Source organism: Leucopleurus acutus (assembly GCF_964270905.1).
Source record: "Leucopleurus acutus genome assembly, chromosome: X".
In the NCBI taxonomy this organism is placed as follows: domain Eukaryota; kingdom Metazoa; phylum Chordata; class Mammalia; order Artiodactyla; family Delphinidae; genus Leucopleurus; species Leucopleurus acutus.
In genome coordinates this window covers 101,642,785-101,657,694 of record NC_139148.1, presented here as the reverse complement: position 1 = coordinate 101,657,694, position 14,910 = coordinate 101,642,785, and the positions used below count along the sequence as shown (strand labels likewise).

Here is a 14,910-nt window from a genome sequence, read left to right as displayed (position 1 = left end):
AGAGTGTTCCCTGTGCTCCTTTTAGGTGGTTCTTTCCCCCAGACAAATGCACTCATCAGTACTCATCTATATACTTGAGGGGGGATTGTTTGTAGATCGCCATAGCCCTCTCTCTGTGCAGAGCTCCCCTCTTGTATTCTGCCCTACAAACCCAGCTGCCCTAAGACACTCAACCCTGGGAAAATGCTGGGCTTCGCCTGGGTTCCCACTCCCTGTATCTCTGGAAACTCCAGGCCATAAACAATCATGGGGCTCCGCTAACTTGTTTCTCCTCTTTCACAGATCTTCTCCTTCATCCAGCCTGAAACTATTATTTTTTATATATTTTGCCTGATTTTGAGTTGTTTCAAGAAGTAAGGTAAATCCACTCCCTGTTACTTCATCTTTGCTGGAAACAGAAATCTATGGGCTATACATTGACCCTTGAACAATGCGGGGGTCAGCAGTGCCAGCCCTCCATGCAGTCGGCCCTACATATCCGCAGTTCCGCATCTCCAGATTCAGCCAATCGCAGATCGTGTAGTACTGTAGTATCAATATTTACTACTGAAAGAAATTCACAAGTGGATCTGTGCAGTTCAAACCCATGTTGTTCAAGGGTCAGCTGTAACTAAATGCTAAATTTAATTACAGACTCCAGATGCCTAAGTCTTTTAGAGATTTGGTTAGAGAGAGCTTTACATAGGAGGTCAAATTTGAACTCGGCTTTGAAGGAGGGAGGATATTCTATGTGAAAAATAGAATAAAATAGCATAATTTAGCACAATAAATTGGCATAAATAAAGGTACTGGAAAAGGAGTAAGCCTGGGTTTTTACCGATGAGGTAGTCTCGAAAACAACCTGATAAGATGGGTCAGCATACTTAGGGAAATAATGAAAAATAAGGTTGAACAGTTGAGTTGGGGCCAGATTAGAGAAGTCTTTAAAGCCTTATATAATGATATAATGCAGTGATGGAAAGCCATTAGCAGTTTTTAAACTCCAAGCAGTGTTATATAATGAGAATAGAGTTTTAATTAATATCTGTTCCTTTTCTGTCCTCTGAATGAAATGAACAGTGTCTCATAAAAACATGACTGTGATATTGCTTTGATCAAATACATTACATTTACTTAAAGATTAGAGTAAACCTATTCCTCTACCTTCTTTTCTTTTAGTTCCTTAATCTTTGTTCATAAAACAGTTTTAAAGTTAATAATTTTTATTGCTCTTCTTAGGATGCATTTCCTTTTTACTCCACTTCCTTTTTCTTTCTTTCTTTTTTTTTTTTTTTTTTGCGGTATGCGTGCCTCTCACTGTTGTGGCCTCTCCCGTTGCGGAGCACAGGCTCCGGACGCGCAGGCCCAGCGGCCACGGCTCACAGGCCCAGCCGCTCCGCGGCATGTGGGATCCTCCCGGACCGGGGCACGAACCTGGGTCCCCTGCATTGGCAGGCGGACTCCCAACCACTGCGCCACCAGGGAAGCCCTCCACTTCCTTTTTGAAATTACGCTGATCAAAACTAGGTAGAATCTGCTAGTAAGTTATTGCCAATGCAGAATTTAGTGGAAAGATGTGCTTATCAGATTACTTTTTAATACGTGAGAGTGTCAATCTACCTTTTTTTCCACAGTAGCATTCTATTTATTTTGAAAGCTATTGACATCCAACCAACTTTTGGTATACATTATTTGTAGCTCATCAGGTTTCTATATTATAGTTGTGTAATGTCAGTACATACCCTCCTCTCTTTTATCGTGACCATTTAAAAATTTACCAAACTCATTTAAAATGTTTCAGTCCTTCAGAGTATGACATATGTACCTCCCTCTATTTAATAGTATTTGAAGTTTCGATATATTAGGTAAATTTACTACAGAGAAGAGAAGAACCTTTTCTTTAAGAACCTTTTTCTTAATGCTTATTTTTTCCCTAAAAGGATGTGAAGAAGAAATAAAAAAGAAGATATGGGGATGTTAATAGAAGAGGGAAAGGGAAATAATAGAGTAAAGAAATTGAGAACAGACAATAATCCCCTCATAAATAGAACCCAAGGCTCAGAAAAAAATAGAAAAATAGGGAACTAAGATAAGGATTGAGTTAGAAAGAAGTTGAGTTTAAAGCAGTAAAAACAGTTTAAAGACACTCCAAAAAGACTAATGGGAAACTTTGAGCAATTTTGCATAAAACACAGCTGTATCTGTATATCGTGGATTAGCATGCAGAAATAGACAAAAATGTTTATAGAATTCTGGCAAGAGGAATCAGTACAAATTTGGTGGAAGAAAATGATTTTATAATAAAAGGACACATTTTAAGTGTGCAAGGTATCTTCAAGAATATTCCTAGAGTTAAATAGGGGGAAAGATTATAACACTGAAAGCAAAAGGTAGACATACAGAGGGCAGATGAGAATTGTGGAAGAGAATGACCCCCCCTTTTCTTATTTTTATTTTCTAATTTTGTATTATTTTTATATTTTCTTGGACGTGCTGCGCAGCACGTGGGATCTTAGTTCCCCGACCAGGAATCAAACCCGCGCCCCTTGCCTTGGAGGTGCAGAGTCTTAACCACCAGGGAAGTCCCCCCTGCCCCACTTCTTTTCATGTGTACATTCTTCACAAGATTAGAGTATAAAAGTTGTTTAGAAAAATGACTGTACTTCTGTACGACAAAGTATGTTGTAGAGGAACTTTAGTTTTTTTTCTCTTTAGACACAGCTGGGATAGTACAGATAACAACATGCAAACAAGATATTTAGGTCTGTATGAAAACAGTCTGAATTGACAGATCTTATTTGCATAAGGACAGCAATAATCAGGAATAAAATTAGCAAATATGGAATTGGATAGTGGGATTATTTGTGCATTTGAAAATAAAGGTTATGAAATGTATAGAAAGGGAAACTACTTTACATGCAGTGAAAACAAATGCAAAACCTCTCAAAAGCGGACGATTTGCCAAAGGTAGATAAATTAAGCTTAGGATAGAAAATACTCGGAATGTGATAAAAGTGGTCTAGGAGCCTCAGCTTCCTTTCTGTGGGGATGCCAGATTATACTGAGAATATTTTAAAGATTGAGTAGAAACCTCAACAAGCAGTTTTAATGGAATATGGACCAAATGAGAAATGACACAGGTAATGATACAGGAAACATTAGCCGTGCCTTTTTTCAAAGGGGAAAAGAAGGAATAATAAATAGTAGGAAAGAAGCCTACTGACATTACTCAGTTCTCAGTATAAAATATTTGTAGGAATATTTTAAAGGCAGGAGGGCCAGCAAATGAGCCGAGAAGGTTTTGGGTTTTTTTTTTTTTAGTGGAAGAAAATAACTGATTAGATAAAATCATTGCTTTTGACTGAAGAAGCCATGATTGCCTTTCAAAGATATTATCCACATATACCTTAGAGAGGAAGATTCAAAAGTTATTTGCTGAATAAAAATAAAGTAAGATGGCATACTGTACCTACTTTCATCTGATGGGTATCTTGACATCTCTCTTTTTTGCCAGTACCCAAGGTATGATAAATTTCCCAAGATAAACTATATGCTTTAACTTGCCAGTAGCTATTAAAACTTTAAAAGTATATGTTGTTTAAACCAACAATTCCACTTCTAGGAATACCTCCCACAGATCTACTCACACAAGTACGCATATGTACAAGGAAGGTCATTGCAGCATTGCTTGTAATAGCAAAAGTTGAGAGACCAAAAGTGAGGAATGGATGAATAATTATGGTAGACCCCATACCCCATGAAATTCTGTGCATCCACTAAAAAGAATGAAGTAGATTTGTGTGTACTGAGACAGAGGGCTGTCCGTGTTACACACTCAGGTGAATTTGTGTGTGTGTGTGTGTTTTGCGGTACGCGGGCCTCTCACTGTTGTGGCCACTCCCGTTGCGGAGCACAGGCTCCGGATGCGCAGACTCAGCGGCCATGGCTCACGGGCCCAGCCGCTCCGCGGCATGTGGGATCTTCCCGGACCAGGGCACGAACCCACGTCCCCTGCATCGGCAGGCAGACTCTCAACCACCGCGCCACCAGGGAAGCCCAGGTGAGTTTAAAAAAATGCGTAACAGGGGACTTCCCTTGCGGTCCAGTGGTTGAGACTCCGCGCTTCCCACCGCAGGGGCGCAGGTTCTATCCCTGGTTGGGGAACTAGGATCCCGCATGCTGTGCGGCCCGGAGGGCCCCCCGCCCAAAAAAAAAAGATACGTAACAGTAAGTGTAGTATCCTACTTTAAAAACTCCTATATGCATATGTGTAGAAAGTGGCCTGGAAGTATATATACTAAACTGCTAACAGTAGTTACTCTTAGTAAGTAGAAGAGGTGGACTTTACTTTTCTATTTTTATCCTTCTGTATTTTTACAACAAACATATATCTAAATTTTTTAAACCTGAAATTTATCTGAAGGAGAAAAAAGCCAAGCCTTTGGGAGCCAACCTTTTCCCCCCAAACCCTGGTTCAATTCCTCTTCTCTCATCTTGGCCTGTACAGTTTACCACAAATAAGCACTATAGGCACAATTTATTTTATTATTGAGAGTAGGTTCACAAATAAAGTTCCTGGTTTCTAGTTAGCTTGTTACAAAATTCAAGTTCTACATGTTGTTGTTGTTGTTGTTTTTTTTTTTGCGGTACGTGGGCCTCTCACTGTTGGGGCCTCTCCCGTTGCGGAGCACAGGCTCCGGACGCGCAGGCTCAGCGGCCATGGCTCACGGGCCCAGCCGCTCCGCGGCATGTGGGATCTTCCCAGACCGGGGCACGAACCCATGTACCCTGCATCGGCAGGCGGACTCTCAACCACTGCGCCACCAGGGAAGCCTGTTGTTGTTTTTAATACCAGGTGGTGGCTTCTGGGTAAAGTCTGGTTTGTTTGGTCAAGCATTAACTGAACATTTGTTAAGTGCCAACTATGTGCCAAGCACTGGGGAATTCAAACATCCTAGTCCCTCAGCTCTTCTACCTGATGGTTCCCTCCTCCTCAGTGGCTTGGCCATCCCATCCCCAGCCCCAGTGGTCGCATTCAGGACTTCCCAATTCTCGTATGCTCACCTACGTTTGAAAGGCAATCCCCTTAAACTTACTGCAATTTAGACTCCATACGTGAATTTTCAAAAAGCCACTGCCTACCTTCTCCATGAAAATAGTTCCCTAAAATGGACATCTCTTTTTACCTCTACTTCTCTAAATAACAGGAACAGGAGATGATTTAGCAATGGAGAAAGAAAAATATTGAGGGGGCGCGGGGGTGGGGAAATGTTTGTGTTTACAAAGGAAAAGGGGCATTTGTGAAAGAGTTGATATTTGTGAACAAAAACATATGTCAATCACTGTTGGAGAGAGGAAAGTATGATACATAATCCTGTTCTAAAGTATATGTATAATGTATAAATATTTTTGGAGTAAAAATATTTATATCTCTCTCCAGAGAGAAAGTGGCTGGATCACATTATCTCTTTGAAGTTCTAGTTCTGTAGATTCAAGCATTTTCTTTAAAAAGCAATTTAAAAATTATGACGAGAAGATGTTTAGACTAAGATTTATATTATACATATGTGCAGGATCACTATTTCTGAAACTGCATTCTTCAGTATGTCGTGCCTTTTGCTTCTTAAATCCATGAAACACGACTTTAAATAAAAGTTTTATTTGGGGTCATTAAAATAAGAAGGGGATAGAATAATCCTTGCTATTAGTTCTTGTTGTATTACATTATTATATTACATTATATTATTAGAAAGTAATTTGTAGGACTTCCCTGGTGGTGCAGTGGTTAAGAATCCTCCTGCTAATGCAGAGGACACGGGATTGAGCCCTGGTCCGGGAAGATCCCACGTGCCGCGGAGCAACTAAGCCCGTGTGCCACAACTACTGAGACTGAGTCCACGAGCCACAACCACTGAGCCCGCATGCCACAACTACTGAAGGCCGTGCACCTAGAGCCGGTGCTCTGCAACAGAGAGAAGCCACCGCAATGAGAAGCCCGCGCACCGCATGGAGGAGTAGCCCCCGCTCGCCGCAGCTAGAGAAAGCCCGTGCGCAGCAACGAAGACTGAATGCAGCCGTAAATAAATAAATAAACAAACTAACAGATAAATAAATCTAACTAGTAAGAACCTGCTGTATATATTAAAATAAATAAATAAATAAAAGTAATTTGTATGAGTATCTTCATGATTTTTTATAACAGTACATTTCCATTTTTGAAACTACGGACTCCATCTTGCAAAAATCTTTTTTTATTCTCCATTTTTTTATTGTGATAAAATATGCGTACCATAAAATTTACCATCTTAACCATTTTTAAGTGTACTGTTCAGCAGTATTAAATACATTCATAATGTACATCCATTACCACCATCCATCTCCAGAACTCTTTCCTTCTTCACAAACTGGAACTAATTCTGCACATGGGAAAAGAAAGTGTACATGGTAATTTTTTTTTCAAAATACTGTGAGAGCCAATGGTTATATAAATAAGTGAATGTATATACTCTTTCCTTATTTGTTCTTAATCCAAATTAATCTTAATGTTATCTTTTTTCTACAGTGAGTTAAATATATATTGCCACATATCAAGTAGGCTGTTCAGTTTTTTCTTCTTCTGAGTCATTATTCTACTGGCTTTATGTTCCAAATATATTCCCCACACATTAATACGTCAAGAGAATTCTAGCACACAGAGATCTGTATTCCCATTTTACCTTGCCGAGCGGCTCATCTCATGTTCTTGTTGTAGGGGTTTGACCAGCTCCGACTTGAAGGGTTGCTCTGTGACGTGACCCTGATGCCAGGGGACACAGATGACGCCTTCCCTGTGCACAGAGTCATGATGGCCTCTGCTAGTGATTACTTCAAGGCTATGTTCACAGGTAGCTTGCCTTTCTAAACTCTGCTTCCACGTTAAAACAGTATGAAAAATATGTGTTTAAATCCTTGTATTGGTAAAGGAAGATTCAGTTCTTTTGGTCAGTGTCTTTACAAGAAGAAAGAGGAGTTTCAAAAGGAGTAGACACCCAGTATGTACAGTTGTGGGTGGCCCTTTTTTAACCTGGAAAACGGATGTACCTTTCTTATTCTTCTGTCCACCTTTATCTCATAGCTTTGCTCTCCCAGACACATATCTGAATGGGCCATCAGAGATTAATACAATCCCCACTAATACAATCTCTAATCCACCAAAAGATCTGAAGTGACAGGAGAACATTTTGGAAGCACTTGCATCGTATACCACCTCCATTAGGATAGAGATATTCCTTTTTAAGTACTCTCTTTTAACTATAAAATATGCAGAAACCTGACTCTGATACAAATGCTGCACAGAATAAAATTTCCCTGATTTTATCATATCTAGTTAGCAGCAGAAGTGAGTTTGACCTTAATTAAATTATCCACGGTCATTTAATGGAATGTCTTTTTATTTAAGGTGGAATGAAAGAACAAGATTTAATGTGCATTAAGCTTCATGGCGTGAGCAAAGTCGGTTTAAGGAAAATTATTGATTTCATTTACACTGCAAAGCTTTCTCTTAATATGGACAACCTTCAAGACACACTGGAAGCTGCCAGTTTTCTACAGATTCTACCGGTTTTGGACTTCTGCAAAGTATTTCTCATATCTGGGGTAAGACATTTTCAAATCAAATCTTTTCCTGCGGTGGACTCCGTCATAGCCTGTTTAGAGTAGACTCATGAATCTGTTGTATAGACGTGAAACTCTGGCCATTAGAGAGAGGTGTCATGTCGTATATGGTCTAGAAGCAGGTCGATGGGAAAATATTACAGGTGCATTTTTACAAAATAGAATCACTTAAGAAAAGCCTTCTGTGTAATCAAATGACATTAGACAGTAATAGTGTTTGATAACGATATATTCCTTAACCTGTTTGTTAACGTTATGTATTATAATTTGGTTTTATTCACCTTAATGATTTTATACAAACAGGTTCCTTAAATGGAATTCTGTGGAAAGTAATCTGAGGTTCTAGAAGTCTTTTAAGATAGACTCAGTCATTTTTTCTTCCTTTAAATATGGGAGTTGGATCCTGAGAAGAAGTAACATCGTTGTGTAAATCTGTAAGGATATGAGTCTTGATTCCATAGAGACACATCACCTACTGAGTCATTTTCAGCCTTTTTTAATAGATAAAAGAGGGTACATACAACCACCAATCAGTGAACTACTTACAGTCACCCGGTTCCCGAGGACAGTGCCTCATTTTAGTTGAGACCCTTAAATTAATAACACTTGATGCTTACACTTATCAATTCTTAACATTGCTTTGCACTGATCTTAGCAATACGTGGTTGTCCTGAGCCAAACTAGGTACAGTGCCATAATTTCCTTGGAACTAATCACTAACCATAGACACTGTTGACCTATTGTACTTATCACTTAAGATATTCGTTGTGATCAGTTCCTTAGTTTGAAAGAAAAGAACCAAACTGGGTGAAGCATGATTTGTGAAGTTATAAACATATACACGTCAAAATAACAGTATTAAAAAATAATTTTGTTCTAGATAACTCTATTTAAAGCAAGTTTATCTCAAGATGATATCATAGTAATTTTGCAATATTGACAAATTTCCTGTAATTAGAATGTTGGTTCCTTAACCTCCTTGAAGCATTTATTATAACTATGTTTTTGCCCTTTTGAAAATTTCTGCATTTTTATAAACACTCAATATTGTCTTAAAGGTTATGTTTTTCATTCCTAGTGTCTCTGCAGATATCCTAAAGCCCGTTTCTAAAGGAGAAGAGACATGTCCCTGACAAAGCTTACTTGTGCTATAGTTTATGCCGACACTCTTCGTTTTAGAACTTTCTTGCCTATGAGCTTTGAGGAAACAGCTCTTTTCTTAGTACCATACGATTTACTTGTCTTTCATCCTGTTTGCTTAGGATATGTCTATGTGATTGTACGTTGGAAATCTTCCCTCTCAGAATCCATGCTAATTTTTGAGAAAAGTTGGTGGATTATTAGTTTAAGGATTATATAAAATCCAACTTTTCCTTTATCCTTCTTTCATGAATTCCATATCTTAGTTAAATATTCAGGCTTACTCTATTACCCCTTTCCTTCTCAGCAGTCAAATGAATCAGGAAAAACAGTAGCCCTGGGTGCCTTTCCTCTGTATAAGAACTGAAAGTTTCAAGATAATATAAATATTTTTCAAAGGTAGATTTGTTTTTATTTCTCCCACAAGCTAAGTTATTTTAGATAATTTTAAAATATAACAGCCTCGTGATTGTGTGCTTAACCCAAATGTTTTGAGGAAATAGGTTTATGTTTTTAATGATATAGTAGGATTATAGTTCATATAACCAAAACACTACTTGGGTTTGAGCGTCTAGAAAGAAAAATTAGCTTCGAACACAGTTCTTTTGTATCCGTACTTAACCATTTGTGTGGATGAAGAGGAGCAGTGGTACATAAAATGTGAGTCAGCAAATCATCCACTAAGCATTTATATGTTAATTTTGAATGATAACTTTCAATATGATAATAATTGACAGATACACACTACTATACATAAAATAGATCACTAATAAGCACCTACTGTATAGCACAGGGAACTCTACTCAGTACTCTGTGATGACCTACATGGGAGAAGAATCTAGAAAAGAGTGGGTATATGTATAACTGATTCACTTTGCTGTATACCTGAAACTAACACAACATTGTAAATCAAAGTTAACAATAAAACTTTTTTTAAAATAAAAATTAAGGGCTTCCCTGGTGGCGCAGTGGTTAAGAATACACCTGCCGGGCTTCCCTGGTGGCGCAGTGGTTGAGAGTCCGCCTGTTGATGCAGGGGACATGGGTTCGTGCCCCGGTCCGGGAAGATCCCACATGCCGCGGAGCAGCTGGGCCCGTGAGCCATGGCCACTGAGCCTGCGCGTCCGGAGCCTGTGCTCCACAACAGGAGAAGCCACAACAGTGAGAGGCCCGTGTACCACAAAAAAAAAAAAAAAAAGAATACACCTGCCAATGCAGGGGACACGGGTTCGAGCCCTGGCCCGGGAAGATCCTACATGCTGCAGAGCAGTTAAGCTGGTGCGCCACACCTACTGAGCCTGCGCTGTACAGCTCACGTGCCACAGCTACTGAGCCCGCATGCCACAACTACTGAAGCCCACGCGCCTAGAGCCCGTGCTCTGCAACAAGAGAAGCCACTGCAATGAGAAGCCCGCGCATGGCAACGAAGAGCAGCCCCCGCTCGCCGCAACCAGAGAAAGCCTGCGCACAGCAACAAAGACCCAACACAGCCAAAAATAAAAATAAATTAAAAATAAAATTTAAAAATAAATAAAATTAAAATTAAAAAGTAAAATGAACAACTCTATATTGCTTAAAAAAAAAAAAAACACAACAACCAATAATAAAGCCCCACTTGCCTTTGGTGCGATAGAGACGCCAGTTTTCTATAGGGGAGCATCAGGCTCAATAGAACAAGAACCCCTCCCCTCCGACCTTTGCCTTCCTTTGCAGTAATACTTTTATCTTAGGGTTGTAATTAGTATTAGAGTTTATAGTATCTGGTACTTTTGTTCTTGCTGAGTGATTTTCTTGGTACTTATGGAAAAGAGGAGCATGAAAAGAAAACAGAAGGATGACAGTGAAGGATATAAAGCAGAGTAGGTAAAATTTTCTGTAAAACTAAAAACATTTACTGTCATATATCATGGAGATGATGGAAATTTACCTTTGTTTAGTTACATACCTACAAAAGTTACATTAGTTTTTGTCTTATGACACTGCATAACTACAGCATGCTAAATCCCATGCAGCCACTCCCTGATTTACAAACAGGTTGTAGTCAAATTTTTTGTTTACCATTTGTTTGCCGTTTGGAATTTGTAACATCTAGCGTTTTCCCCACGTTATTACTGTTATGAAGGATTACAGACTAGCCCGTAGAGCCCAATTTAATGTAAGGTTGCTGAAATAGAACATTTGTAATTGAGGTGGAAATATTACAATTTAAATTTAGTTATACAGAATAAACAGAGCAGAATGAAGGTAAGCAAGAAACCCTTTTCTTTTTTACATAAAAGCATATTTAATCAGAGAATGAAGCTGCCCCTGTGCTTTAGACTTGGTGTAGTCTTTCTTTAAACTCATTTTTTTTAAAGTGCTTATTTTTTTTTCTTGATACAGGTCTATCATTGGTTCCACCTGTACATTTATTGTCACTGATCAGGTTGGGGGGATCACAGTGAAGTGCAGAGACATTTATTGAGGTGACTGGGGTAAAGAGTGGGAGACCTTGGAAAACAAGGGAGGTGCATTTGTGGGAGAAAAGGCAACAATGAAGGGAATCAGAAGAAGTTATTAGAAAAGACGGCTTCTTTGGCTATAATGTGATGACAGCAGCAGGAAGCTTTGCGAATGTTCCTTTTGACGTAAGGGTTTCCTGTATAGTACATATATTTCACATTCCTTCTTTAATCTAAATTGGATTTATCCATTAAGATTAATTAACACGTCTTTCCAGGTAATGCTTTTGGGGAGGTTCAATGCAAATTAAAGAAAAAATTGTATAGATAATTTTACAACGAATCAAAACTGTTTCCCTCCCCACCAAACCAGTCTTGTTTTCCTTATTGCTAAGGCTGATATTCAGTAAGTAGTACCCAGATACCGGTTGTTTATGATCGAGCATCTATTCTGATTAGTTGGTACTCAAATATTCAAAATATCATCCCTGCATATAACTTTATCCAGCCCATTCTTGCCCATCTGCCATCTGGGACTCTGGAGGGAAAGAAGAATCTCAGCCTGGGCCTAAACCAATTTACGCCCCCAAAGACCATTGTGATCACTAATACTGCAACCAGCAGAGGAAGTGCATTCAACGTGAAAAGGAATAAGAAAATTGGCTTCCCCAAGCTGGACACACCATCAGTATTCACCTCGAATGGCACTCATCATCCGAAGAGAGACAAGACTGGGAGAGAAAGGCTTTAGTTTTCTTATCATCCCTTTGTTCTTCTAACCAAAAGGTCCCTTCCTTGTGTCCTGTGATGTTCTCACCTGTGGAAGGAGGCCCAGGAGAAGATGCCTGTTATATCCTCGACCCCCAAAAGTAGCTTGTTTGATCTCTTCCCAGTCTTTTTCTGTGGACGTGCTTTCTCTCTCTGCATTGGTTGTACTTGATGTCAGGCTGTCATTTTAATAAACTAGATAGCGCTAAGGAGAATTTGGTACACTGAACGTCTGAGGAGTCCCCCCAAATTTGCCAGCTAATTTCTTAGTGTTTGCTCTCCCTTTGAGAGTACAAAAGCAGATACTCATTTGCTTTTTTTTTCCTAAATGGGAATTTATTTGTATAAGACACTGAATTTCAGCAACATAACATCACAGATTGCTGATGAAAGCTGTCATTAAAGTATCAAATTATGTTAATCACAGCTGAAAGCTGTCGTTAAAGTATCAAATTATGTTAATATTGCAGCAGTGAATACCAGGATGTTAATGACAATTGAGAATTATGATGCTTAGAACTGCCTTTAGGATGACCATGAAGGTTGCTTGATTATAGTAGAATAATTTATAGTAATTTATATCAAGGAAACTTAAATGTACACTTGATTATTTTTAAAATAATGTCATTGGTTCTCATAAGCAGTTGAGAAATTTTGTCCTTTTTTGCTTCTCTATCCTTTAAAACTCTAGTATAATTATTTGGCTTAACTTCTGTAATGACTCTTTGGAATTTTGGCCAGGGTATATATTCAGATGAAATTAGAGTTCTTTCTACTTATGAGTTTGGGTTTTGTTTTTTGTTTTTTTTTTTGCGGTACGCGGGCCTCTCACCGTTGTGGCCTCTCCCGTTGCGGAGCACAGGCTCCGGATGCGCAGGCTCAGCGGCCATGGCTCACGGGCCCAGCCGCTCCGCAGCATGTGGGATCTTCCCGGACCGGGGCACGAACCCGTGTCCCCTGCATTGGCAGGCGGACTCTCAACCACTGCGCCACCAGGGAAGCCCGAGTTTGGTTTTTTTAATAAGCTTTAAATTCATGTTTTATATTTTAAAATGTAATGTATTCTATTATGTACATGAATTGCATTGTATGTTATATTAATGTACATATTCATTATTTAATATTGTCTAGGCTAAATGATCAGGACTATGCAAGCTGAGGCACTTTTAAGAATTATGACTGAGAATGCATTAAAATGAACTATAATTGAATAATCCTGTATCTTTCCAAAAATTGTTTACCGCTATTCCATCATTTTTGATCTGTTTATATTGTTAACTGTTATTCTAGACTGTGCTTCTGCAATCCTTATAGCCTACAATTAATATTTTTAGCTTTGATTACATGCACTTCATAAAAATTAATTTCCTATTACATATTTTTCTTATCTGAGTCTCATTTAAAATTAATAAGGTTCTAGTAATTTGCTACGTTACTTCAGCAGATATTCTATTTTTAGTTGTGTCTATCATCACGTCTTTAATTTATATATTGTTGATAATTGTAGTATTTAACCTTTGCTATATACCTACAGTGTGGTAGCTATTGTACATGAGCTATAGAAAATACTTAGTCTTTGTATCAAGAAGATGACAATTCAGAAGTTTATGAAATACCATTCTCTGGTGATTTTTTTTTTAAAGGAAAGAGTAGGCAGCTATCTATATTGACTAAGTAGTCTGTCAAGGATTTTCCAGTCCTGTGCATTTGTATATCTGATATATAGAAGGGATTTTCCAAATGCCCTTAAATACAAGGTAGGTTTTTTTATCCTATTGTTTTAGTAACTGTTTTGTTATTGAATGAAACTGAAGAAGGAAAGAGGAAGGAACTAAATACCTTGATCCCAGTTCTAAGTTACACAGTTTGGTTTCCGTTAATCTTGGTTTGTATTATATGCTATAAATTTAGATTTAAATTTGGTGACTAACAACCAATGCTATCATTTTGCCCATTTAAAATATACGTTCTTTGTTGTTTTCATCTGTAATCATATCAGTAATGATAAGAATCTGCATACTTAGGAAATATATTTGTGTTTTCATCAACTTTTGCTTATCCATATTAGCAAACATCTTCAAAAATGAAAATTGGGACTTCCCTGGCGGGCCAGTGGTTAAGACTCCGTGCTTCCACTGCAGGGGGCGTGGGTTCAATCTCTGGTTGGGGAACTAAGATCCTTCATGCTACGTGGCACGGCCAAAAAAAGAAAAAAAAAACAACAGTGAAAATTACCCTTGCTCTGGGGAAGGACTATGTCTTACTTACCTTATAAGGTGGACCTACTACCCCAAACAGGAATCCCTTCCACCTGGGGTGATTTGGGCAATGAGGTTTTAACTGTAACTTCATTTACACAACTTAAAATTGTATGAGACACCAACCTGCCACTCCTAAAAGTGGATTAAAATGTATTTATTATTATTATTTTTTTTTTTTTTTTGCGATACGCGGGCCTCTCACTGCTGTGGCCTCTCCCATTGCGGAGCACAGGCTCCGGACACACAGGCTCAGCGGCCATGGCTCACGGGCCCAGCCGCTCCGCGGCATGTGGGATCTTCCTGGACCGGGGCACGAACCCATGTCCCCTGCATAGGCCGGCAGACTCTCAACCACTGCGCCACCAGGGAAGCCCCGTATTTTTTATTATTAACCAAGGTACTGAACAGTATTAAACTGTGGATTTCAAAAGGCCCATAATTTGTTAATTTAGTTTTCCTGGTTCTTTTGTGTTACAATTTATTTTAGGTAGTTTTAAATACATAGCTATTAAGTATAATAACCATTTAAAATCGTTGATGGTTTTTGTGAAGCAAATAGGATGCTTAAAAGAGTTCAAATTCTTCTTGAGTAATAAATCTGTGAAAATAGCAGCATGTGTGTGTGTGTGTGTGTGTTGGCCTTAGAGCTTTCAGTGGTATTATATCAT

At 38.7% G+C, this 14,910-nt stretch overlaps 1 protein-coding gene across 7 annotated transcripts in view; it reads left to right on the top strand.

Annotated features, from left to right (window-relative positions):
• KLHL13 (kelch like family member 13) overlaps positions 1 to 14,910 on the top strand; it is a gene marked incomplete at its 5' end in the record, with an annotated part of 111,924 nt that overhangs the window by 84,097 nt on the left and 12,917 nt on the right. For all 7 annotated transcript variants that reach the window (XM_082865392.1, XM_082865391.1, XM_082865387.1 and 4 more), the window contains 2 exons: positions 6,731 to 6,863; positions 7,418 to 7,614. In XM_082865392.1, coding sequence (XP_082721518.1) covers positions 6,731 to 6,863; positions 7,418 to 7,614 — 330 coding nt within the window. The remainder of the gene's footprint in view (positions 1 to 6,730; positions 6,864 to 7,417; positions 7,615 to 14,910) is intronic.